Raw genomic sequence first — 27,504 nt, forward strand, 5'->3', positions numbered from 1 at the left:
GTTTGTCCCGGGGACCTAGCGACTCTGACAGAAGCTCTGGCCAAGAGGTCGAACCATTGTTGGTGAGGCCTCCTGAGCAGAACGTAGATGATGGAATGGTCAAACAGGAAGTTCGAGTCGTCGAGGTATTTCCTCTTCCTAATGTCCACTCTGGGCTCTTAGAACTAAATCTGAGGATGACATACCTCTAGGAACCATGGAAAAGCTGCAAAATGACCACCTTCAGGAGATCTTTGCCCTGGTGCCTGTAGTTGATCTTCTCCAAAACTTCTCTCGGCTGGGTCAGCACTGGAAGCTTATCATCTCTGACATGAAGGTAAGCTATGCCTTTACCTCATCTTCCAATATTTGAGGGGCTGCCTCAGAGAAGAGTGGGTCAACCTATTCTCCAAAGCAAAAGTGCCCACAGAATGACACAACAGGTTGATTAAAGCATCAATCACACCATCGTGACCACCATAGTGACTTTCTCACCAGTGTGGACACTACTAGTTTTATGTCTGATAGTCTGAGGGATCCTTATTGTTGTTTTACACCGACTGGAATCTATATGCTTGGCTATCTTCCTCAGAGTGAAAGGACCTTCCAATATTTGAGGGGCTGTCCCAAAGAAGAGGGAGTCAAGCTATTCTCCAAAGGGTCTGAAGGCAGGACAAGAAGCAACAGATGGAAACCGACCAGGGGAGAGAAGCAACCTGGAACTAAGGGGAAATTTCCTGACAGTGAGAACAATTAACCAGTGGAACAACCTGCCTCCAGAAGTCCAGTGCTGAAAGATTTAGAGAAGAGATTGAACAGCTGTTTGCCTAGAATGGTATAGGGTTTCCTGCCTGAGCAGAGGATTGGACTAGAAGACCTCCAAGGTCCCGTCAACTCTGTTATTCTGTGAACAGAAGGGGATTTTAAACAGGATTATGTTCTTGTCTATGGTTAGACTATGGAGGAAACGTTGCAAGGGAGACTGAATCTGCACTGGGTCCTGTCCATCCTCCTGAGAATAACACACTTGGAAGGGACCTGGAGGTCATCTAGTCCAACCCCCTGCTTAGGCAGGAAATCCTATACCATTTCAGACAAATGACTCTCCAGTCTCTTCTTAAAAACTTCCAGTGTTGGAGCATTCACCACTTCTGGAGGCAGGTTGTTCCACTGGTTAATTGTTCTCACTGTCAGGGAATTCCTCCTTAGTTCCAGGTTGCTTCTCTCCTTGATGAGTTTCCATCCGTTGCTTCTTGTCCTGCCTTCAGGCCCTTGGGAGAACAGCTTGACTCCCTCTTCTTTAGGGCAGCCCCTCAGATGTTGGAAGACTGATATCATGTCCCCCCTCGTCCTTCTCTTTGTTGGACTCTTCGTTAGCCACAGTAGATCACATCAGATAAATCCTTTTAATCAGAGGAAGACAGCCAAGCATATAGATTCCAGCCGGTGTAAAACAAGAGTAAGGACCCCTCAGAGTATCAGACATAAAACTAGTAGTGTCCACACTGATGAGAAAGTCAGTATGGTGGTCACGATGGTGTGATTGATGCTTTAATCAACCTGTTGTGTCATTCTGTGGGCACTTTTGCTTTGGAGAATAGGTTGACCCACTCTTCTTTGTGGCAGCCCCTCAAATATTGGAAGACGAGATAAAGGCATCACTTACCTTCATGGCAGAGATGAAAAGCTTCCAGTGCTGACCCAGCCGAGAAAGGTTTTGGAGAAGATCAACTACAGGCACCAGGGCAAAGATCTCCTGAAGGTGTCATTTGGCAGCTCCTCCATGGTTGGTCTAACAGGTATCTGCCACCACTTTGGAAATGATTAACGAATCAATGCTGCAAACACTGAATTATGGGGAGATAGGTAATGTTCAGAATTGCACCACACTTCTTCTGTTCTTGAAGACAAATCTCCTGTTTTCTAAGGTGTTCATCTTGCTTCTTATGAATCGAAACAATCCCAAAGAAAATTTAATTTCTAATCTAATCCAAGAGCAGGAATGCTTCTAAAAGTTCAGTCCCTCAAGCGAAGATTGTGCCCAGTCAAAAGTGAACCTGACTCCACATCGGTGTTGAACTCCCTTCAATGGTGGGACTCCCTGGCGCTGTCACGGGGAGCAGTATTAGAACCAGACAGGATTACCATTAGCACAGATGCAAGCCTGTTTGGGTGGGGGGGCACACCTCCACACGCACTGGGCTCAAGGTCGGTGGTCCAAACAGGACTTAAAGAACAATATAAACTGGCTGGAACTCAGAGCCATACATAGGGCCCTAAAGAGATTCACCGATATAGTACAGGGCCAACATGTCCTGATTTTAACCGACAACATTACAGCCAAGGCCCACGTCAACAGACAAGGGGGGACAAGGTCCAGGCCTCTCATGCAGGAGGCCAAATTGCTGGGGTCCTGGGCGGAACTGAATCTTGCCTCCATCAGGGCGGAGCACATATCCGGAGTGACCAACCAGCAGGCGGACTCACTGAGCAGAGCAACCGTGGACCATTCCGAAGGGCAGCTGGATCCGAAGGTGTTCAGAGAGATCGTGGACAGGTTTGTTTCCCCAACCTTAGACCTTTTGCCTCCCCTACCAACTCACAACTTCCCAGGTTCCTTTCCAGGTTCCCGTCTCCCTCAGCGGAGGGAACAGATGCGCTCCGCAGTCTCTGGCCCAGGGAACTGCTCTATGCCTTCCCTCCCCTGCCACGATCAGGAAGATCCTTCGCGAATGAGCAGAGGTCCTCCTGGTTGTGCCGCATTGGCCGAGACGCTCTTGGTCGCCGACCTGATGGAGCTCTCCGCATCCCCTCCATGGAGGATCCCAGCAAATCGCATCTCCCACATTCAGGGGGAACTACGCCATCCAGACCCTCAATGGCTCCAGTTAACTGTCTGGCACTTGAGAGGCAGGCCTTAGGCCGAGACTCATATTCATTGAAGGTCATAGCTATGATTCAGCAATCCAGGCGACCCTCGACAAATAGAATATACGATGCCACGTGGAGAGGCTCCTGCAACTGGTGTTTAGTTCGAAAAATTGACCTTTTGGCGGTTTCAATGCCAGTTATTTGGAGTTCCCGAGGGATGGTCTAGACAAAGGGCTTTCCACAAGCACCATCCGCAGGCAGGTAGCATCACTTGCCACAGTTATTTCCTGCGGCAATGAATCCTTAACACATCACCCTATGATACGCTCCTTCCTAAAAGGAGCTAACAACGTCAGACCATCAACTGTACATAGATACCCCTCGTGGGATCTTCATCAGGTTTATAGGCTCTTGTTTCGCACCCTTTGAACTATTGACACTGGTTTGTTCAAACAGTTATCGATGAAGGTGGCATTTCTTGTTGCTGTAACTTCAGCCAGAAGGATCTCTGAACTGGCTGCTCTTCAGTGAGGAAGGACCTGTGTACTTTCCATAAGGACAGGGTAACCCTTAGGCTAGGCCCCTCCTTCGTGCCTAAGGTCAAGTCCTTGTATCATAGATCTCAGGAAATATTAAAAGCGGGATTTAAGAAAAAAAATCTTAAGAAAAAAAAACAATATCCAATGTTTTGCTCAGGAATTTCCGTTCATTTCTTGGATGGATGTGTACAATCTGTATTTGGAGGGAGACAGCCGAGCCTTGGGGGCTGTCCGAGACAGTCTGCAGCGGTACGGCCTAACCAAGAATCACCCCAGATGCATGCCTGGATTAATTCGGTGAGTGGTTTTCAGTAACACAACCACAAATCCTCTCTTTTGCTTTAGTTAAACAGGTATCCTGATATAGGTAGTCCTCGACTGACCGTCGCAATTGAGCCACAAATTTCCGTTGCTGTGCAAGACAGTCGTGACGTTACGACCTTCCTTGCCACGGTTCTTAAGCGAGTCAATGCAATTAAGTTAGCAACTCGGTTGTGAAGTGAAACTGGCTTCCCCATGGAGTTCGCTTGTCAGAAGGTCGCAAGAGGGGATCACGTGACCCCGGGGCACAGCAACCGTCATAAATGTGAGTCAATTTCCAAGCCTCTGAATTTTGATCAGGTGACCCTGGTGCTGCTGATGCAGCAACGGTCGTAAGTGTGAAAAATGGTCCTAAGTCACTTTTTTCAGTGGCGTTGTAACTTCGAAGGGTCACCAAGCAAATCGTTGTAAGTCGAGGACTCGTCATCCTAGTCAGCCATTCAATCGCGTGTGACTCTCGGCCCCTCTATGGACTGACGCCCTCCGTGCCCCTCTCTCTTGCACCGCTGGATCTGCCAAGGGTCTGAATACACCTGCACAGGTAGTCCCCGACTTACAGCAGTTCATTTACTGACCGTTCAGAGTTACAGCGGCATAGAAAAAAGGGACTTATGACCATTTTTCACACTTACGACCTTTGCAGCACCCCTGTGGTCATTTGATCCAAATTTGGACTCTTGGCAACGGACCCATATTTATGACGGCCGCAGCATCCCGGGATCACGTGATCCCCTTTTGCGACCTTCTGACAAGCAAAGTCAATGAGGAAGCCGGATTCGCTTAACAACCGTGTTACTAATTTAACAACTGCAGCGGTTCTCTTAACAAAAGTGACAATGTCATAAAATGGGGCAAAACTCTCTTAACACATTTCTCACTTAGCATAGCAACATAAATTGTGGGCTCAGTTGTGGCCTCACGTTGAGGACCCCGTGCGCCTTATCAACGGTGAGCTGGCTTATGTAACCAAGTAAAGATAAGAAATCTGCATATAAGGGCTTCAGACTGCGTTGAGTGTTCTCCCAGTCTTACGAAAGGACCCACCTTTGCTCAGCTGAATGAACGCGTATCTTTAACGGAGATCACCCGGACTCTCTTCCCAAGAAGCCACACGACCTCGAGGACTCCCTGTAACCCAGCCATCCCCAAGCTTTCCAGCTGGGAGCCTGACCTGGTGCTGTGGGGGCAGACCTGTGAATGGCAGGCGCACGCCCACAGCTCCATTTGTGCGAGCAGCACATCTGCCCTCCACTCACACAAATGGAGCTTCGCATATGAGCAGAGGATGCTTGCGCTCATGCACGAAGCTCCATTTGCGCAAGCGCAACCTGCAGTGCAAGCAGAGGGCACTTGTGGGAGCACACGAATGCTTCACCCGCCTGAGTGTAAGCGCCTTCTCCCAGGAATAGTTTTGCGCACAAGTGCAAGCCCCTTCCGCTCACATGAGTGGAGCTTCAGACATGCACCCCTGCTGCAACCATTCCACTCCTATTAGGTTATCTGAGCAGGGGGTTGGAGCAGATGACCTCCAAGGTCCCTTCCAACTTTATTATTATTATTATTACTACTATTACTACTATTACTACTACTACTACTACTCTTAGTATCTAGGAATTGCCAACTTGCTAAAATCACAAAAAGGAGTTGAACTGGGGAAGAAATCTATGTCTGTAGAGAAGGCCGTCACCTGTCCCTGTTTCTCTTCCCAATCCAGGTGTGTGGCTGCTGTTCGGAGCTGCCACTGCCGAGATCCTACCGCTATCCTCGCGTGTCTGGAATGCCACTCGCTGTTTCCCAAGGCGCAAATCTGCATTGCCAAGAATCTTCCGGATTTGGAGAGTTGCAAAGAGAAAGTATGTCTCGGCAGGTTTAAACACTTATCTGGAATTGATCTTTGGGCGCGTTTCGATGGTGTTTCCCCTGGGAGATTTGTTGTCTTGCTCAGAATTTGGATTGGATGGTCACTCAAAAGGCAATGGATTGCAAGACAAGAGAGTTCTAGCAACCATTCATTTAGCGATCATTTAGTGATTTATATGAATGCCAGGCTTCCAAAAACCAAGGACCACCACCACCACCTCCTTCTCCTCTGCAAACCCATTTCCTTTTAGCACTGATGATGTTACCTAGTCAGCTGATGACACTTCTGTAAGAAAACAACAAGGTCAGAGAGCACAAGGGGCCCCACAGTCCTCACCCCCTTCCTCCTCCTCCTCTGTGCAGACCCCACTCCCTTGTAGCACTGATGATGTTCCCTAGTTGGGTGATGAAACGTCTGCAAGGAAACCCACCAAGCTCAGAGAGCACCAAGGACTCCACATTCCTTGAATAGCTGCAAGTTCAGGACTATTTGTACCATTTAACTTGCTCTCCTGCCAGACAGGACAGAAAATACAAGGTTGCCCCCATCCCGATAATGATCCCACCCCATGTTCTTCCAGGCGGCCTATGTTCGGGCAGTGATGGCGGCCATTGTGCTCTTCGCTGGAGGTGTTTGCGATATTCAGGATCTGGTGGGCTGCCTCCAAAGGCCCACCTCTCCCATGTCGCTGATGGACATCAATGAAATGTTATACTGCACAGCCACCCTTCTTTATGCCATGCGAGAGAACGGGGTCAAGATCAGCAACAGGTCAGTTTGAAAAGGGTCAGGAGAGACACTTAGGACGGAAACCTGTCCTTTACGGCAGTAGTAAAAGTAGAAATACATCTTTGGCAGGGCTTTGTGTGTATTTAAAAATGGTTCAGAAAAAGCACTTTGGATCTAGCATGAGAGCCGATTTGGTCTAGCGGTTAAGGCACCAAGGTAGAAAGCAGGAGACGGTGATTTCTAGTCCTGCCATAGGCATAAAAGCCAACTGGGTGACTCTGGGCCAATCAGCAGGAGACTGTGAGTTCTAGTTCTGCCTTAGGCATGAAAGCTGGCTGGGTGTCTTTAGTCTTGTCTGTCTGTCTCTCAGCCCAACGCACCTCAGAGGGTTGTTTTTGTGGGAAAAGTAGTAGGAGGAAGCTATATTGGATACATTCGTCCCCTTGAGTTATGTGCAAAAAGAATTCAGGTGGGTTATCAATCACCAAAAGCAACACTTCTCCTACTCATTAAAGCAGCTGCAACTTTGCTCAGGCTTTCTCACGCATCTGCAAACAGATACTGCTGATTTCAAGGGTTGGTTCCTTAAAGCAGAAATCCGCGGAGGTGTGTTTATTCTCCTCTCTGAATTATTTTTCCTGGATTTTATACAGTTTAGAGTTTACTTTGAGATTCATTATAACGTTTCTCATTTTCCCTATCCTTCTAGGTTTTATTACAATGTTTTTTATTATTTTCGTACCGTGGAGAATTGGCCCTACAACGACTCCAACCCTGAATTACTGGATTGTAGGTACGTACGTTAACTTTGTGTCTCGATACAGAGAGTCCTCGATTTACAGCAGTTCGCTTGGTGACCCTTCAAAGTTACAACGGCACTGGAAAAAAGTGACCTATGGCCATTTTTCACACGACCGTTGCAGCCTCCCCATGGTCACATGATCGAAATTCAGAGGCTTGGCAACTGATTCATATTTATGACGGTCGCAGCATCCTGGGCTCATGTGATCCCTTTTTATGATCTTCTGATAAGAAAAGTCAATGGGGGAAGCCAGATTCTTTTAACGACTGTGTTACTAACTTAACAACTGAAGCGATTCACTTAACAATCATGGCAGGAAAGGCCATAAGATGGGGCAAAACACACCTAACAAATGTTAACAACAGAAATGTTGGGCTCAGTGGTCGTAAGTTTGAAACATGGTCATAAGTTACTTTTTTCAGTGCCGTTGTAACTTTGAACAGTCACTAAATGAACTGTTGTAAGTCGAGGACTACCTGTATAAGTTTTCCCAGGAGAACCAGGGAATAATTTAGCCCAATGTTTCCCAACCTTGACAACTTTAAGCTGCATGGACGTCACTCCCAGAATTCCCTAGCCAGCAAATGCTGACTGGGGAATTCTGGGAGTTGAAGTCCACCCATCTTAAAGATGCAACTTTTAGACCCTGTTTGCTATGTTGCAAAAAACACCTGGTTACCTATGTTAGCTTTTTACTTTTTTCTGCTTCTGTTCATCAACAGGACTGACTTAAAGCCTACCAGAGAACAAGAACAGATCTTGAACCACGCCTTTAAAAAACCTGGAGAGGTGGTAAAAATTGTGGGTTTTGCAGGTAAGGCAGCCCCAGCCCAGGAGATACTTGATTCTGTCTGCAGGTGCAAATTTACTGATCATTGTATATCTTGAGAACTGAGATCACCTTGCCCGGATCTTCATTTCACCAGCTTTCCCGAATTCCTCCAAAGATCTCTTGCTATTTACAACAATATTGTCCTTGCTGGTGATGTAGGCTGCTACGGTTCTTCTCCACCATTATAGGGAGATTGTAGTGTTACCGATAGAAGAGAATATTTGTAGCTCATGGTTGGACTGTTGTTGCTCTCTGAGCTGGGTGGTTTTCTTGCAGACGTTTCATGACCCAACTAGGGAACATGATCAGTGCTTAGAAGCCTTTTAGTACAAGCCTTCTAGCAATGATCATGTTATCTAGTTGGGTCATGAAACCTCTGCAAGAAAACAACCAAGCTCAGAGAGCACTCAAGACCCCACAGTTCTCCTCTTCCTCCCCCTCCCCCCAACTCCTCCACAAACCCCACTCCCTTCAAGCACTGATGATGTGACCTACTTGGGTCATGAAATGTCTGCAACTGAACACCAAGGACGCCGCAGTCTTCCTCCTCCACAAACCGCGCTCCCTTCAAGCACTGATGATGTTACCTACTTGGGTCACCACCAAGGATGTCACAATCCTCCTCCTCCTCCACCACCACCACCACCACAAACTGCACTCCCTTCAAGCACTGATGATGTTACCTACTTGGGTCGTGAAATGAATGTAAGAAAATGACCAAACTCGGAGATATCAAGAACCCAGCAGTTCAACTGTGAGCTACAAATATTCTCCTCCATACATACATTTGCGCTCTTTCTGTCTCTCTCTCTCTCTCACACACACACACACATACACAAACACTCATATACACTTACCCACATCCTTCTCCACTAGGCTGGCAGAATGGGTGGGCTTTCTTTGTAGATTGACAAGACTGGAAGCTACTACAGATAGTCCCAGACTTACAGCAGTTCACTTAGTGACCGTTCAGAGTTACAGTGACATGGAAAAAAGGGATTTACGACTCCTTTTCACACTTACAACCTTTGCAGCATCCCCACGGTCACGTGATCAAAATTCAGACGCTTGGGAACTGACTCCTATTTATGACTGTTGCAGTGTCCTCAGGGTCACGGGATCCCTTTTGCGACCTCCTGACCAGCAGAGTCAGCGTGGAAACCAGATTCACTTAACAACCATGTTACTAAATTAACAACCGCAGTGATTCACTTAACCACTGTGGCAAGAAAGGTTGTAAAATGGGGCAAAAATTACCTAAGAAATGTTTCACTTAGCAACGAAAATTTGGGGCACAATTGTGGTCGTAAGTCGAGGACTGCCTGTGTTGCCTTGTTGGTTTTCAAGTCTGATAGCTGTTGATGGGATTTGCACAGGGGGCCTCTCCCTCTGCTGAGAACCCCATTTTGTTTTTGTCTGGTTCAAGTGACTTTTTTCCCCCTTGTTTCCTTAATGACTTGGTTCCTTCTCATTGGAAGGGATCTATTAGATCTGTTAGTCCTGGATTTTATCCACCTTGCTTAATTTCATCTGTAGACATGGAAGCTTCACATCTTTCACCTGCAAAGTCCTGGGGATTTTTTTTTTTTCTGCCATCCTGGCTGTCTGGAAGGAACCTGGCTAGGAAATAACAATCCGGAAGGACTGAAATGTTTTTAATTTTTCACACAGGCACCGGGAAAACGTACACACTGATCCAGTACACCAAGAAATGGCCCAAGCTTAAGTTCTTATACTTGGCGTTCAACAGTTCCGTCCGAGAACAGGCGAAGCAGCTTTTCCCTGAGAACGTCACCTGTGAAACCTTCCACTCCTTAGCTAAGGAAGCAGTCAAAACAGAGTAAGGAGCTGCCTCCTATTTAATGAATCTGCCCTGGTTTTAAAAAAAACAGTGATGTGGTGAGGTATAACATAATGAAAAAGAAAAGGTAACCCCCCCAAAAATAAAACCAAAGAGCTGATAAGATCCCAACAAACCAGCAATAAAACAATTTATTATTTTGAAATAGTTTCTTAAGACATTCGTGAAATAAAATAGGTTTCTCTGTTGCTGGAAGGATTGTGAAGAGAATAATAGAATTGGAAGGGACCTTGGAGGTCTTCTAGTCCAATCCCCTGCTGAGGCAGGAGACCCTATAACATTTCAGACAAACAGTTGTCAAATCTCTTCTTAAACACCGCCGGTGTTGGAGCATCCACAACTTCTGGAGGCAAGCCATCCCACTGATTAATTGTTCTGTCTGTCAGGAGAATTCATGAAAGAGTGATTCACTTCAATTCGAGGTGGGTAACAGATGTTCTTTTCCCACCAAATCGCGATTTAAAGCATACTGCCCACATCCCAGAAATTAATATGGACTCTGGGGTCCTTTCTGCTCTCTGAGCTTGGCTGTTTGGTTGCAGACGTTTCATGAACCCAAGTAGGTAACATCATCAGTGCTATCTAAAACGGCAGAGAATTCCTGGCACTCTGGGAAAAAAAATCAGCCATCAACAGGCACATTGAGATAAACAACAACTACATACCATTGAAAACAGATAATCCAAAAGCCAAAAAGGAAACAGAATGACCAAAAGACTTCCTTGCCAGCAACTAACAAGCAGAGATTAAATACCAGGATTAATTCTTCCGTCCCTCTTTCATTTGGCTGCAGTTACCAAAGAGAACTTGAACTGTTCCCGCTGACGTCCTATGTGGACAGCTTTCTCCAATCCAATCGCCAGGAAAAGCTTCCGTTCATCAGAGTCAGCATGATCGTTCAGACCCTCACTGCGTTTTTCGCTTCAGCGGATGACTCTATCACTGTGGACCACACACCCAAATGGTGCAAGAACAACTGCGAGAAATTCAAAAACTGTGGATTTGGTGCTGAGGAGCTATGTCAGGTACAGGTTACTCCTTGACTTTCAACTGTTTCTTTAGTGACCGAAGTTACAACAGTACTGCAAAGAATAACTTCGGATCATTTTTCACACACATGACCTTTGCAGCATCCCCATGGTCACGCGATCAAAATTCGGATGCTCGGCACCTGATTCGTATTTCTGACAGTTGCAGGGTTCTCGGCTCACATGATCCCCTTTTGCAACCTTCTGACAAGCAAAACCAATGGGGAAGCCAGATTCAGGGTGGAAATTGGTTCTCTGACCTTGTGGGTTGGTTTCCAAACTTTTTCTTACTGAGCTAGGTAACGTCTTCAGTGGAGTTGAGGGGATGTCAGTGTCGCTGTTCTTTTGTTGATGAGGGCTTCAGGTGTGGGTGTGTGTCGAGTGAGGGTCTTGTGATGAGTCAGGTGTGAGTCATCAGTGAGAGGCTAGTGATGGGTCTCGTCATGGGGAGGTTATGTCAGGTCAGGATCCTTGGGAGGTGAATTGCTGGTAGTGGGGGATTGCACGGGATGGTTGAGGGTCGGTGTCGTCCCCGGTTGGCTGTGTGGTTGATTTGGATTCTGAGGGGTGCGAAGGCCAGTTGTAGGTTGATGTGTCTGTGGATGGAATTGCTGGTGGAGTGCCAGGCTTCGAAAAACTCATGTGCCTGGCGGGTGGTGGCGTGGCTGATGATTTGTGTGCTGCTCCAATCAATTGCTCCACCTCCCCATCACAACACCCAAGCCCCTCATTGATGACTCACGCCTGACCCATCACAACCCTCACTCGACACACCCACACCTGAAGCCCTTATCAACAGAAGAACACGGACATCCCCTCCACTCTGCTGAAGATGTTACCTAGCCCGGTAATGAAACGTTCGGAAACCAACCCACAAGCTCGGAGAACGAACCTTCACCCTCATCCTACACCTGAACTGCAGATATTTGCCCCTATTGCAACTGTGTGACGAACTTAACAACTTCAGTGATTCACTTAACAACTGTGGCAAGAAAAGTTGTAAAATGGGGCAAAACTCACGTGACAGCGGTCTTGCTCAGCAATGGAAATTTGGGTCTCAATTGTGGTCGTAAGAAGAGGACTACCTGTGGATCCAGACCGTCCTTCTCCTTCAAGGTCTCTGGGCAGTCTGGATGAGAAAGCCTCGGATCTGATCTTGTCTGGCAAAATCTACTTATCAGCTTTTGCTTTCTAGATCATTGTTGAAGATGCAAAACAAATATGGAGGGAGATGCAGACGCTGAGCCCAACCGGGGAAATGGCGCACCGAATGACGCACGAAGGTAGGTGGGATATGTGAGGTTTCATTTAGTTCTGGTTGCATTTAGCTCTGCTGAAGAAAGAGGAAGAAAAAAATAAGAATAAAGGGCAGTTTTTTTCACGGAGAGAAATTCTAGTCCTTAGGCAAAAAGCCAGCTGGGTGACTTTGGGCCAATCACCAGGAGATGGTGAGTTCTACTCCCGCCTTAGGAATGAAAACCAGCTTGGTGACTTTGGGCCAATTATTAGGTGACAGTGAGTTCAAGTTCCGCCTCAGGAATGAAAGCTGGCTGTGTGACTTGGGAATAATCACCAGGAAATGGTGAGTTCTAGTCCCTCCTTAAAGCATGAAAGCCAGCTGGTGATTATGGACCAATCATTAGAAGACAGTGAGTTCAAATCCCACCTTAGGAATGAAAGCTGGCTGGGTGCCTTTGAACTAATCACCAGAGACGGTGAATTCTAGTACTGTAGCCATGAAAGCTGGCTGGGTGACTTTGGGCCAATCACCAGGAGACTGGGAGTTCTAGTCCTGTCTTGGCCGGTTTAAGACTTGTGGACTTCAGTTCTCGGGAGTTTCCCAGCCAGCATCTTGGGAGTTGAAGTCCACACATCTTTAAGTGGCCAAGCTTGGGAAACCCTGTATTAAAAGAAAATATATCATCATGCTTCCTTTTAAAAGCAATAGTGGGCTCTGTTTCTGTTGTAACACAGGAGTCCCAGACCAGAAAAATGCAAATGTTGCTTTTTTGTGCACTGATGTTGATTTTAAGCATCGGTCTTAGGTCTTTTAGATTACTTGAAGCTTTGGCAACTCCAGAAGCCTTCGCTTTCCGAATACGATGTCATCTTGGTGGATGAGGCCCAAGATTGCACCCCCGGTGAGTGAGGTGTAGGTTCTGGGTCCAGTTTTCCAAGTACAGGTAGTCCTCGACTTACGAGATTTCCTTAGTGACCATTTGATATTACGACAGCTCTGAAAGAAGGAACATGATCATTTTTCTCACGACCGTTGCAGCATCCTCACGGTCACATGATCAAAATTGGGAGGTTTGGCAACTGATTCATATTTATGACAGTCGCAGTATCCCAGGAGGTCACGTGGTCCTCTTTTGCAACCTTCTGACAAACAAGGTCAATGGGGAAGCCCGGACTGATGATCCCAACGAAGTAAGCACAACCGAGACACTCCAATCACTAGTGCAGACTTTATTGAGTACAGCATACCGGCACTGTTGAATGGAAAACCAGCTCTTGTTAAAATGGTGCCAAGCAGGATATTAAAAGTACATGGAATGCAGGTCACATCCCCCAATTAAGTGGCCGATAATTGTTGTGAAAAAATTTCTGTAGTTCTGCAGTTCTCAGCCATCAGTTCTTCAATGACCTGGGGTCCCACACTCACACCTGCACAAGCACACAACAAAATAATATGTCTTTGTAGCTGGACAGCCGGATTCCCTTATTAACAACTGTGTTACTAACTTAACCACTGCAGTGATTCACTTAAGAGCTGCGGCACTAGAAAAGTCGTAAAAAGGGACAAAACTCACATAACTCTTTTGCTTGGCAACAGGAATTTTGGGGACTGCTTCTGTTGATTGGATTCATCTTTTGGTGCAGTTGCCCCAGAGGAATAATTCTTAAGGAATTTTTAATTCTTTGCACAGGGCTGGCTGGGGAATTCTGGGAGTTGAAGTCCACCCATCTTAAAGCAGACAGGCTGGGGAATTCTGGGAGTTGAAATCCACCCACCTTAAAGCAGGCAGGCTGGGGGATTCTGGGAGTTGAAGTCCACATACCGTCAACTTGCCAAGGTTGAAAAACTGATTAGGGAACTATCAGGGGAAACTCTGTAAGATCCATGAATTGTGAGTTTGGGATATTGGGGTGTGATTTCCTGCAAACCTCTCCTGTTTTGGAAACTCCAGTTCCCATCATTTACGATAAAGATTAAAAAAATTAAAATCCACCGTTCATTAAAGCCGCTCTCTCTTTTTGAGGGTCTTGTTCCTGTGAGAACGTTGGCCTTGGCTTCCTTTCCACATCAAGCTTCTAAAGATCTCTCCTTTTCCTTTCTCTAGCTATGGCAGACATTGTTCGCTCACAAAAGTGTAGTGTGATCTTGGTAGGAGACCCACACCAAAAGATCTACTCCTTCTGTGGTGCTGATAACACAATTTTCAACATCCCTCACGACCACATCTTTTACCTGACACACGTAAGTCGAGGCAGGATGGCAGACTAGCTGGGATGCTTGACTTGGAGTTGTGGGTTACCTGTAGATTGAAGATCCAGATGTTTCAGTTCCAAGCAGTTCATGGGTCTCATTGTGGGTCCTCTCCAGTTCCAATTGAAAGCTATCTCGCAAGATACACATTTCATTCGCTTTCTCTCTCTCTCTCTCTCTATCTCTATCTCTATCGTGTGTGTTAGTGGATTTGCCAAACAACAGCACTTCCAGTTTTGGTTTGCTTAATCAGTGCGGCATTCACTGAAGACCCTGCAAAACAAGTGATGCTGCATTTTCCTTCCCCCTCTTGCTTCCGCAGAGTTTTCGCTTTGGCTCCGAAATCGCTTACGTGGGCGCGACCATTCTGGATGTCTCCAAGGGAGTCCGGAAGAAAACGCTGGTGGGGAACAAGCAGGAAAGTGAGTCTTTGAAGCCAGTTGTCCTTTGGTTGCTCCAGGTGAGTCTGGCTAGGCGGGACTGAGGCGGTGCTCTCTTTTCGACAGGTGACGTCAGTGGGGTCGGCGTGGAGGGGACGGTGGCCCACTTATCCCGGACCAACAAAACTGTCTTTGAGGATGCTGTGAAGCTTACCTGTGGAGACACACCTGCTAAGATACACTTGCTCGGGGTGAGTGTGAGAAGGCACAGGAAGGACGCAGTAGGGGTTCCTCCCTCCCTCCCTCTTTTCCTTCCTTCTTTCCTCTTTTCCTACCTTCTCTTCATCCCTTCTTTCTTCCTCCCTCCCTCCCCATCTCCTTCCGCCCTCCCTTCCTTCCTTCCTCCCTCCCTCCCTCCCTCCCTCCCTCCCTCCCTCTAAAAACTAAAAACCTATAGCTTCCTGGTTGGACTTTTTGTTGGCAATTTTTACTCCAGTGTTGAAGATGTTAATGCTCCCTAAAAGACTGAGCTGTTTGATTCACGACACCTCCAAAGTCTTTATTAATATTCTTGAGATATCTGCAGTGTCCCTGTTGTGCTTCAGCATCTCAGGGTTGTTTGTAGCATACAGAACAACAGAGTTGGAAGGGACCTTGGAGGTCTTCTAGTCCAACCCTCTGCTCAGGCAGGAAACCCTCTACCATTTCACACAAGGGGCTGTCCAGTCTCTTCTTAAAATCCTCCAGTTTTGGAGCACCCACAACTTCAGGAGGCCAGCTGTTCCACTGGTTAATTGTTCTCACTGTTAGGGAAATTTCTCCTTAGTTGCAGGTTGCTTCTGTCCTTGATGAGTTTCCCTCCGTTGCTTCTTCTCCTGCGTCCCGGTGCTTTGGAAAATAAGTTTGCGAGACCGCCTATTACCTCATAGTTCCCTACATCCGGTTAGATCCCACCGGCTGGGCCTCCTTCAGGTCCCGTCGGCCAGGCAGTGCCGTTTGGCGGGGCCGCTGGCGCCCACGTCCTGGAACCAGCTCCCCCCCGGAGATTAGGAACGCTCCCACCCTGTTGGTTTTCCGTAAGCTGCTTAAGACCTGGCTTTTCCGGCAGGCCTGGGGTTTATAAAATCTGACCCCTGGATGACTGTTATTGCACTGTTTGTTTTGTCATGTTTTATGTTGTTTTTATTGTTAGCCGCCCAGAGTCCTGCGGGAGTGGGGCGGTTTATAAATTTTAAAAATAAATAAATAAAATAAATAAATAAGTTCTTTGTTGCAGCCGCTCAGATATTGGAAGGCTGCTATGTTGAGGAATGTGTGGCAAAACCAATGGATTCTGCAGATGCCTCTTAATGTTTGGAGGGCATTAAGGAGCCCCAAAGGGCGGACAGATAATTATGACTATGCATCGGACTACAAGTCCCATCTCACAGGGCTCTACTTGATGTTGTTGTCCTCTTTTAATCAGGGACTTGAAGCCTTTGACAAGATTCGTGATATCTGGGCGCTTCGTCATCCTGAAGGTGAGTTCTCTCAGCCGGTGTTTGTGTAGATGTCCAAGCTGTGTACAGGCAGCGCTTGACATACCATCCTTCACGGAGCGTGCCCAATGTGGTCATACGTTGTAAAGTCATAAAATGGGTCAGTTATGCGGCCAATCCGCTTTTACGAGCCTTTTTGCAGGGGTCATTCAGCGAAATCTCTGGTTAAGTGAATCAAGGGTTTGCTGTGAGAGTTTGAAGGAAATAAGCACTGCTTTTCAGCAAAGCCTTGTAAAACCCGGTGATGTGACTGTAGGAAACGGGATGGCCATAAAGACTACCACATTGCCCGTGACAACACAACGACAAAGGAGGCTTGAGGTGTCACAACTTCAAACCTGGGTTGTAAGTCCCTGTTTTCGGATTAGTCTTTGGGTGGTCTCAACCGTTTGTTTAGTGACCGTTCGAAATTACAACAGCACTGAGAACAGTGACTTACGACCGTTCCTCACTCTTGACGACCATTGAGGCATCCTCGTGGTTACATGATCAAAATTCAGACGCTTGGCAACTGGCAGGCACTTAGGACGGTTGCAGTGTCCCGGGGTCACGTGGTCGCCAGCTGACCATAGGAAAAAAAGATTGTAAAGTTGGACGTGACTCACTTAACAACTTGCCTTGATCTTAGGAAGACTCGAGATACAGGATCCCTTCATCAAAAGTTGGAAAAAAAAAGGCTTCAAGAGCTTCAAGAACCATGCTAAAGAAACAGAAGATGAAGAACTAAAAACAATAATTGCAATTGTGGAGGAGACTCAGGGTTCTATTCCGGATTTGTTGGACAAAATATCCCAGCACCATGTCTCGGCTCCAGAAGATGCAGGTAAATATCCTGCGCAAAGAGCCAGATCCAGACAAATAGCATTCAAACTAGCTTCTTTTATTACTATCGTCTGCCTATAATACAGATAGTCCTCCACGTACGACAGTTCCTTTAGTGACCATTCAAAGTCACAACGGCACCAAGAAAAGTGACTTATGACCGCCTTTCACACTTAACAACCATTGCCGCATCCCCGGGGTCCCGTGATCAAAATTCGGACGCTTGAGAACGGACTCACCTTTATGACGGTTGCCGTGTCCCCGGAGTCACGTGATTCCCCATTTGCGACAATCAAAGTCACTCGGGAAGCTAGATTCGCTTTACAGCCGTCTTAACATAACGACTGCAGTGATTCGCTTAACGGCTGTGGTCATAAAATGGGGCAAAGCTCTCGCCTAACGGCTGTTTTGCTTAGCAATGGAAAGGTCGTGGATCCGAGACCAAACAAATCAGAACTCCGAGGCTCAATTTGGGCTCAGTTGTGGTCATAGGTTGGGGACTACCTTAAAGCCAGGTAAAATTGGGGTTCAAATGGGATCTTTGAAGAAAAAAAAAGATATCAGTATGAGGTTCATGAGCTCAACAGATGATGTTACCTAGTTGGGTCATGAAATGTCTGCAAGAAAACAGCCCAGCTCAGGACTCCACAGTCTTCCTCCTCCTCCTCCTCCTCTCTGCAAAGCCCACTCCCTTCTAATACTGATGATGTTCCCTAGTTGGGCTATGGAACATCTACAGGAAAACTACCAAGTCAGCACCAAAGACAATACAGTCCTCCACCACCACCACCACCTCCTCCTCCTCCCTGCAAACCCCACTCCCTTCTAGCACTGATGATGTTCCCTAGTTGGGTAATGCAATGTCCACAAATCAACCGCCAAGCTCGGAGAGCACCAAGGCAGCCACTGTGCCTCTGTCCAGCCCTGACGCCAGGTCCCCGTGCGGTTGATGGAAGTCCACTTTTCTTTCGGACTTTGGGGTCTAGCGGGATTGGAAGCCCTCTTATTCCGAGCACCTGCGTGGCTCCTCCGTCGGAGAAGGGAGAAAGGCATCCAGGCCCGCCTTCCTTCCAGATCTCTGCTGAAAAGAATAGAACGGACTGTCTTTATTGTCATTGTGTAACTCGCAACTCGTAATTAAGTTGGAAGTGTTCCGTTATGGACCTCACTGCTTCTCCTCTGTGTGTTTCAGACCACATCCTAGGCACTGTGCACAACGCCAAGGGGCAGGAATTCGACACGGTCCAAGTTGCTAGAGACTTTGCGAACATTACATTGGGGTGGTACTCTAAAAGGGTGCCTGGGATTGAAGCCAGTGAGTAGAGTTTCCTTCCTCCCTCCCTTTTATGGAAACACGTTAGCTTTTGTCAGATGCGTGGTGTGGCTTGACCGACGATAAACAACAACGAAACGCAGAACGATCGATCGGGAAGAGTCTGGAAGCTGCTTTCCTTGATTCTTGGTCACATTCTAACAATGGCCATAGCCCTTAGACTTATATACAGCTTCACAGTACTTTACAACCCTCTCTAAGCAGTTTATAGAGCCAGCCTGTTGCCCCCCCCCCAACAATCTGGCTCCTCATTTTACCCACCTCGGAAGGATGGAAGGCCGAGTCACCCTTGGGTCGGTAAGGATTGAACTCTTGGCTGTGGGCAGAGTCAGCCTGCAATATTCCATTTGAACCACTGTGCCACCAGGGCCCTTCCTTCCTTCCTTCTTTCCTTTCTTCCCTCCCTCCCTCCCTCTCTCCCTCCCTCCTTCCTTCCTCTATCATCTTCCTTCCCTCCCTCCCTCCCTCCCCTCCTATCTCTTATCATCTTCCTATCTTCCTTCTTCTTTCCTTCCTTCCTTTTATCTCTATAATCTTCCTCCCCTCCTTTCCTGCCTCCCCTCCTATCTCTATTCCTTCCTTCCTTCCTTCCTTCCTTCCTTCCTTCCTTCCTTCCTTCCTTCCTTCCTTTATCATCTTCCTTCCCTCCCTCCCTTTCCTCCCTCCCCTCCTTCTATCTCTATCATCTTCCTATCTTCCTTCTTTCCTTCCTTCCTTCTGTCTCTATAATCTTCCTCCCTCCCCTCCTTTCCTGCCTCCCCTCCTCCTATCTCTATCTCCTTCCTTCCTTCCATCTCTATTCTTCCTTCCTTTCTTCCACCCTCCCTCCCTTTTCCTTCTTTTACCTTCTCTCTTTCCACCCATCCATCCTTCCATCCGTTCCCCTCCCTCCCTCCTTTTTAGGGAATCCCTGATAACAATGTCTGATCAACCATGGAACACCTCCCTTGGCCTGGGAATGGGCACCACTCAGTGCTCAAGAGTTCAGATGTGTGTTTGGAGCAGATCTGCTCAAAGAAAGAAACCCATGCCATTATACTCAGTTTTTCCTTTTCCCTCTCCTCTCTCATCCAAAGCCACCCTAGACATTGAGTGGAACTTGCTGTATGTCGCTGTCACGCGAGCCAAGAAGCGTCTCATCCTGCCCATATTTTTTACTTCTGTCCTAGAAAAGGCCAAGGTGAGTTAAAGCCATTAATGCAGATAGTCAACTTACAACTTTTCATTTAGTGACCGTTCAAAGTTACAACAGCCCTGGAAAAAGTGACTTCACATGAATGATGATTGCCGCATCCCCGGGGCCACATGATCAAAAAAGTATGGACGTTTGGCAACTGGTTCATACTTAATGATGGTGGCGGCGTCCCGGGGTCATGTGATCCCTTTTGCGACCTTCTGACCAGCCAATTCAATGGGTGTAAGCTAAATTCCCTTAACGGCTGGGAGGACTGACGTAACAACAGTGGCAAGAAAGGTCGTAAAGTGGGGCAAAATTCACTTAATAACTGCCTCACCTTGCAACGGAAATTATGCAGTTGAGGCCTACCTGTGTTCCAGTCCTCGGGAGCCCCCTGGATTCCTGGCTGGCTAATCACTTCTGGTGTTTTTTCCCCGAGGAATACTGCATACGGTTTGAACTCGCCGACAAAGTGCGCGAAACGGCATCGCTTTGGTGTTTGGAGGACGGCTGCTTCACCGTCATCCCAGCGGATTCTTTCCTAATCCCGAAAAGGATGAAGTTTGCTTACGTACGTATCTCCTTTTAGGAAGTGACCAGCTCAGTAATACTATAACCTAGTAAGGCTGCATCCAGTTTTGGTCACTGCGTTAAAGAAAAAATGTTGAGACTTTGGGGAAAGTGCAACAAAGAGCGACTAAGAGGGTCAACGGCCTGGAGACTAGAACGTGTTTCTGGTCAACTTCTCTTCCAAGCAGGAGTCAGAAATATTTCCCTCTCCTGCCGTTGCTCCTTGCAAGGATGCTTTGGAGGCAAACTGCTCCCCATTCAGAGTAACATGGAGTGCAGGCTCCTTGCTGCTCTATGAGCCTGGCGCTTTTCTTGCAGACATTTTATTACCCAATTAAGTAACATCATCAGTGCTAGAAGACATATGCTAGGAGGCTTCTAGCACTGATGATGTTACCTGTTAGGTAATAAAATATCTGTAAGAAAACAACTGAGGAATATCAAGGACCCCACAGTGATCGTTGTCGTAGTCGTCCTCCTCCCAAATTCCTCTCCATTCCAGCACTGATGATGTTACCTAGTTGGATCATGAAACATCTGCAAGAAAACCACCAAGCTCAGAGCGCTCCTCCTCCTCTTCCTCCTCCTCTTCCTCCTCCTCCTCCTCCTCCTTTCCACAAACCCCTCTCCCTTCTAGCACTGATGATGTTCCCTAGTTGGGTCAAGAAACATCTGCAAGAAAACCACCAAGCTCAGAGAGCTCCTCCTCCTCCTCCTCCTCTTCCTCCTCCTCCTCTTCCTCTTCCTCCTCCTCCTCCTCCTCCTTTCCACAAACCCCTCTCCCTTCTAGCACTGATGATGTTCCCTAGTTGGGTCAAGAAACATCTACAAGAAAACCACCAGGCTCAGAGAGCACCCAGGACCCCACAGTTCAACCCTCAGCTACAAATATTCTCTCTTATCAGCACTCCAGAATCAGGAGGATGCTATTTAGAGCCGCCTCCCATGCACACGGGTGGGTAGAGATCGTCTCTCTCTTGCAAACCTCACTTTTTTTTTTTCCCCTCAACCTTTTTCTGGCAGTCGGGCGGCATCGAAACCTCCGAGAAATTACTTTGTCCTTCTTGTGCAGCGCGGATCCTCAGCCCCGTTGCACACCTCGCAGGATCTCCCACGATGGTGGAGGAGGCCGCCCGTGCTCCAGAAGTCATTGAGGTTCCACCCGTGCTTCGCCACCTCCTCGAAGACCTTTGAGTTCTTCACACACACACAAAAAATTGCACTGGGCATTTTTCAAAGCGAAAAGAAAGCAAAGAATGTAGAAAGGAAGGGGTCCTATTGATGTGAGAGCGATGCTGTTGTTGTGGTGCCTGGAGAGTCAGAATCAGAAGGGACCTTGGGGGTCTACTAGTCCAACCCCCTCCTCAAACAGGAGGCCCTGTGCTATTTCAGATAAGTGGCTGCCCAGTGTCTTCTTAAAAAACCCCAGTGAAGAAGCCCCCTACAACTTCTGGTGGCAATCTGTTCCACTGGTTAATTGTCCTCACTGTCAGGAAGTTTCTCCTCCATTCCAGGTTGCTTCTCTGCTTGATTAGTTTCCACCTGTTGTTTCTTCTCCACCCAAGGGGGGGGACTGTGCACAAATGATTGGCCACACCTCTACCCGGTGGTTTTACGGTGCTTCCCTTCCATCCTGGAGCCAGCAGAACATCACAGCACCCACAGTACACCCTTGTCACACACCTGGGGACGTCTGGGCTGCTGTCCTTACGGCTTCCCCATTTCTCCCTCTTGCACAGCCGGTGGTTCCCTTGGCTGAAATGTCCAACTTTTGCCATCCTATCAAAAGGAATAGCAACAGCCCCTAGACCAGTGGTTCTCAACCTTTTTAGTGCTGCGACCCCCAACCGGTCGTAAGTCGAGGACTACTCAACCGGTCGTAAGTCGAGGACTACTCCACTGGTGCAGCCCCGTTTGCAGAATGGGACTTTTGGCGGGCTCAGCAGGGCAGAGACAGCCTGGACAATTCCTATTGGCTTTTGAAAGCCAATAGAATTAGACTCTATTCAAGAGAGTCTATTCTATTGGTTTTCAAAAGCCAATAGAATAAAAGGGAGTAGCACAGCTAAGGAAAAGGGGGAAAAAATGGTGGACTGTGTTGTTTGGCGACCCCCGTGAAATGGTCCTTCGACCCCCAATGGGGTCCCGACCCACAGGTTGAGAACCACTGGACTAGACCTATATAGCGCTTTACTGGCCCCTCTAAGCGGTTTACAGAGTCAGCCTATTTGCCCCCAACCATCTGAGCCCTCATTTTACCCACCTCCGAAGGACGGGAGGCCGAGTCAACCTTGAGCCCGTCAGGATCGAACAGCTGGCAGTGGGCAGAGCCAGCCTGGATGGGATCCTGCATTCTAAGCACAGCGCCCCCTTGTATTGTGTCGTATTGTGGTTGTAAGTTGAGTTGACTTCCTCTATTGTTCCGGACAAACGTCCAGTCTCTTCTTAAAAACTTCCAGTGTTGGAGGAAGAGCCACGATTTTGAGGTATTAATTATTGTTAATCATGAATTGTTCTCCCTGTGATCTCCTTGCGGTCCAAGAGACTTCTCCAGCACAATTTGAAAGCACCCAACTCTCACAGCCCTACATTACAACCAGGCTTCATTCAGTGTGTGGGTTTCTGGAGAGAAATCCTAAGCCAAAATGTAGTTTGCTTAGTTTTGATTTAGCATGTTTCTAAACCAAGTTTGTAAATCATGCTATGTGATTTTGGTAGTGTGAATCCCAATTGTGGCTTAGCTAACCAATCATGGTTAAGTAGCAATATCAAAAGGACTTATATACCGCTTCACAGCACTTTAAGGACTATCTGTATTCCCAATCCTTCCTTCCTTCCCTCCCTCCCTCCCTTCCTTCCTTCCCTCCTTCCTTCCATCCATTCCTCCCTTCCTTCCCTCCCTCCCTCTCTCCCTTCCTTCTTCCTTCACAGCAATAGCATTTATACACTGCTTCACAGCACTTTACAGCCCTCGCTACATAGTTTACAGAGTCAGCCTGTTGCCCCCAACAATCTGGGTCCTCGTTTTACCGACCTTGAGCTGGTCAGGATCGAACTGCTGGCAGTCGGCAGAGTTTGCCCGCGATTACAGGTACTCCTCAACTTACAACGGACAATGTTCAGTGACCGTTCAAAGTTATAACAGCACTTCTGACAAGCAAAGAAGCAGGACTGTTTCACACATACAACTTTCGCCACCTCCATTGATTAAACTAACTTGACAATTGATTTATATTTATGATGGTTGCTGTGGTCGCAGAAAGGGATCACGTGGACACTGGGACCGTCATAAATGTGAGTCAGTTGCCAATTTTGATCACGTGAGCCTGGGGAGGCTGCAACAGTCGTGTGAAAAGCGGTCCTGAGACACTTTTTTCAGTGTCGTAACTTGGAGTGGACACTAAATGAACTGTTGTAAATCGAGGACTATCTGTCGATTTATCTGATTGGGCCTCCTTGCCCTGTGGTGGATATGCGTTCGAGTTTTTAGGCCAATTTATCAGCCGCTGGCTTTCTGTGCTGAGAGGAGAATAGCAAGCATAAAAATGTTTAATTCTGGTTCCCTTGTGGACTTCAAATTTGAGAGAGGCTCTTTCAATGCCGGTGTTCCTAAAAGTCAGGCAATCTGCTTTTTTTATATATCTAGTAAAGGTTTTATACATTTAAGCCACTCCAGCAGCCTTGCGCAAACCCCAGGGCCCTGGGGTATGTGTTTTTTTATAAAGTGAGGTGTTGCTTTTTTTAAAAAACACAGTTTTTGCAATGAAAAGGTAAAAAGAAGGTGATTTTTCCAAATTCCCGTCTTTCCAATTACTCTTTAGCACTTTCGCATTTGTTCTTTTGTTTTTAGTATGTTTTTCAGAAAAAAATGTTTGCTTGCTTATATGAATGAATCAAATAAACTAGTAATGGATGCGTCACAGTGATAAGGACTATTTCCTTCTTTGTGAAGTCTGAATGGATGGACGGATGGATTAGATAGATTAGATCAGTGATGGCAAACCTTTTAGAGACCCCAGTGCCCAAAAACTGGCCCCGCCCCACTCCACCCCTTGCCCCGCCCCTGCTCTGCCCCACCCCGCCTGCCCGCAGGGCCACTCACCACCTCCAGGGTCCGTCACAGATCACCCAACAGCGCCATGGTGGCCACGCCCTCTGCCCGCGTCCCACAGCCTCAACTGTACGATGGGGCCTGAGGGCCGAGTCTTGTCTACTCTGCCTGGCTGCCATGTCCTTGGCTGCACTGCTCTGCGTGGGCCACACTCGGAGGCGACTCTCTTCCAGGGGGGCTGCTGGTGAGGAGGGGGCCGCTGGTGAGGAGGGGGCCGCGGGGGAGGCAAGGCTGGGGCAACGGCACGTGTGCCCACAGTGAGGGCTCCGAGTGCCGCCTCTGGCACCCGTGCTATAGGTTCGCCACCACTGGATTAGATGATAGATAGATAGATAGATAGATAGATAGATAGATAGATAGATAGATAGATAGATAGAAATAGAGAGATGATAGATATACATAGATGAGATAGATAGATAGATAGATAGATAGATAATGATAGATGATAGAAATAGTAGAAGATAAATGATTTGTTGTTAGTTGCGAAGTTGTGTCCGACCCATCGTGTCCGACCCATCGTGACCCATGGACAACATTCCCCCAGGCCTTCCTGTCTTCTACCATCTTCTGGAGTCCATTGAAGAGCACGCCTTTTAGTACTATCCATGGAGTTTTCATGGCAAAGATACTGGAGTGGGTTGCTGTTTCCTTCTCCAGTGGATCACATTTTGTCAGAACTCTCTGCTATGGCCTGTCCGCCTTGGGTGGCCCTGCAGGGCATAGCTCATAGATAGCTTCATTGAGTTATGCAAGCCCCTTCGCCACGACAAGGCAGTAATCCATGAAGGAGAAGATAAATAATGATGTGGAAGGGACCTTGGAGGTCATCAAGTCCAGCCCCCTGCTCAGGCAGGTAACCTTATGCCATTTCGGACAAATGGCTGTCCAGTTTCTTCTTAAAATGATATAGATAATAGATGACAGTAGAAGATAAAAGATAGATGGTAGAAGATAAATGATAAATAGATCGACAGATGATTGATAATTAGATGATATAGATGATAGATGATAGAAATAGAAGATAAATGATAGATAATAGATGATAGAAATGATAGAAATAGAAGATAAAAGATAGATAATAGATGATAGAAATGATAGAAATAGAAGTTAAATGATAGATAATAGATGATAGAAGATACAAGATAGATGATAAATAATTAGATATAGATGATAGAGATATAGATAAATGAAAGATAGAAATAGTAGAAGATAAATGATAGAAGATAAAAGATGATAGTTGATAGGTACAGACAGATAGTAGAGTGGATGTATTCTGGAACGTATATGTAAACCTAACTAGAGAGCAGGTATCAGTGTGTTAGAGTGTCTGGCAGTTATTGGGTTAAATGCTAGGTATGTTGATGGGTCAGTGGGCGGAGTCTCAAAGGTCATTGGGAGACTTCCTGGACACAAGCCACATGGGAATCTCTTTGTCTGTAAGAAGCATGGGCCATGGAAGGTCACACAATAAGCCTGAGCCATTATAAAGATGGTATGGAAGAGCATCATACTTTTACCTAAAGAGATGGTCTAAAGAAATGGACAAAGGATGTATTTTCCAGGAGTATCAACCACAGCATGAATGCAAGTAATCTTTCTAATAAATATATTTTTTGTTTATTGTAAGATCTTTTCTTTTGAGTTATCTATCTGACTGGATTTAAAAGAAGGCGTTGTTTTATATCTGAGTCAGAATAGGATGGATGAAATAGGATGGATGGATGGAAGAGAAAGATATTTACACAGTGCATGGATGAAAATCAGAATCCATTGGGCCACCAGATGGCAGGAGAGAGATATAAACTGGAAGATTGTGTTTTACACAGACACACAAACACATCCATGATCTTATTTGTTTCTCTTTGAAAAACCAGCAGATTGTCAAGCAGATTTTAACTTTGGTTTTTTTTTGTAAAGCCAAGGTCGATTCCTGTTGATTTTATGGACACGTCCAGGAAGTGATCTGCTTTCTGGACACTTTTTAACTCCTCCGTCTCACTGACAGCCCTGGGATTTTGTAGCGGTGCCCCCTCCCATCCCGCTAACCAGATCTGAACCACGGGGATCTTTTCCCAAGCTCAGCCAAGGTCAGCTTGGTGCTGCCAAAGTCTCAGCTTACAAGGATGATACTCTCGGTTGCATCCCTGCTGAGAGGACCATAGGATGACTTTTCTTTCGACCCTTCTCAGCGTTGTCCCCCCATTAAAAAAACAACAACCGGTATTAGGAATTATATTTCACACAACTGTCCCTACTCTCCTGTTTTTACAGAGAAATAGGGAACAGTCAATGTATGTTTTTTTAAATAGTTAGCCTACAGGTAGTTCTCAACTTACGACCACAGCTGAGCCCAAAATTTCCGTCGCTAAGCGAGACACTGGCGAAATGAGTTTGGCCCCCGTTTAAAAACCTTTCTTGCCACAGTTGTTAAGTGACAAAACGGTTTTTCACACAGCGTCCCCACGGTCACGTGATCAACGTTCGGACACATGGCAGTGATTCACTTGATCACTCTGGGAAGAGAGGTCGTAAAATGGGGCAACTGGCTCCTATTTGTGACGGTTGCAGTATCCCAAGGTCATGCGATCCCCTTTTGCGACCTTCGGATGAACCAAGTCCGTGGGGGAAACTGGATTCACTTAACAACCGTCTTATTAGCTTAACAGCGGCAGCGATTCACTTAATAACTCTGGGAAGAGAGGTCATAAAAAGGGGCAAAATTCACTTAGCAATAGACATTGCGGACGCAAGTCTAGGGTGACCTGTACTTGGCTCTTTTCTAGATTTCCCCATCAGCTTGCAGAGAGGGTGCCCAAATGAAAATGGTCTCGTCCTGAAGGATTTATGCACAACCTGAACTTAACACCAATCTCAACAATTCACTTCCCTTCAAAAATGAGCAATGTCAGCTTCCCCAAATCCAAGCCAAGATCTAGCTGGGTATAACAAGCTCTCCAGGTCTTGAGAAGTCTCTTGTCTATTATTGTCTGTTAGCTAGAGAGAGCAAACAACTAAGGCTGATTGGAGTTTGCAATTATATATATAAATATATCTATCTATAAAGATAAAAGGAAGAAACAGGTAAGACCACACATTGCTCCTCGAAGCACGAAGCTGAAAACACCAGCCTGAAGATGACGAATGGGACTTCGTCGAAACGTTGCCAAGACACTTCCAATTTTACACGAGAGAAAACCCGAATAACCAAAGACCTACATATCTATCTATGTAGCTATTTATGTATGTATGTATGTATGTAT

General features: G+C 46.8%; 1 protein-coding gene across 1 annotated transcript; it reads left to right on the top strand.

The window, feature by feature from the left end:
* Nucleotides 1–2,480: 2,480 nt before the first annotated feature.
* On the top strand, nucleotides 2,481–22,060 carry LOC120309005 (F-box DNA helicase 1-like). Its single transcript, XM_039345778.1, has 19 exons — nucleotides 2,481–2,536; nucleotides 3,547–3,686; nucleotides 5,425–5,563; nucleotides 6,152–6,342; nucleotides 7,010–7,093; nucleotides 7,825–7,916; nucleotides 9,606–9,774; nucleotides 10,589–10,820; nucleotides 12,019–12,106; nucleotides 12,869–12,964; nucleotides 14,168–14,304; nucleotides 14,636–14,735; nucleotides 14,820–14,944; nucleotides 16,159–16,213; nucleotides 16,860–17,054; nucleotides 18,246–18,368; nucleotides 19,463–19,566; nucleotides 20,003–20,134; nucleotides 21,157–22,060. The coding sequence occupies exons 2-19, from the start codon at nucleotides 3,568–3,570 to the stop codon at nucleotides 21,325–21,327; spliced, it is 2,352 nt and encodes a 783-aa protein (XP_039201712.1). The 5' UTR covers nucleotides 2,481–2,536; nucleotides 3,547–3,567; the 3' UTR covers nucleotides 21,328–22,060.
* Nucleotides 22,061–27,504: the final 5,444 nt, after the last annotated feature.

Source organism: Crotalus tigris, unplaced genomic scaffold (assembly GCF_016545835.1).
Source record: "Crotalus tigris isolate CLP2741 ecotype Arizona unplaced genomic scaffold, ASM1654583v1 scf7180000017975.10810073628:1450386, whole genome shotgun sequence".
Lineage (NCBI taxonomy): Eukaryota > Metazoa > Chordata > Lepidosauria > Squamata > Viperidae > Crotalus > Crotalus tigris.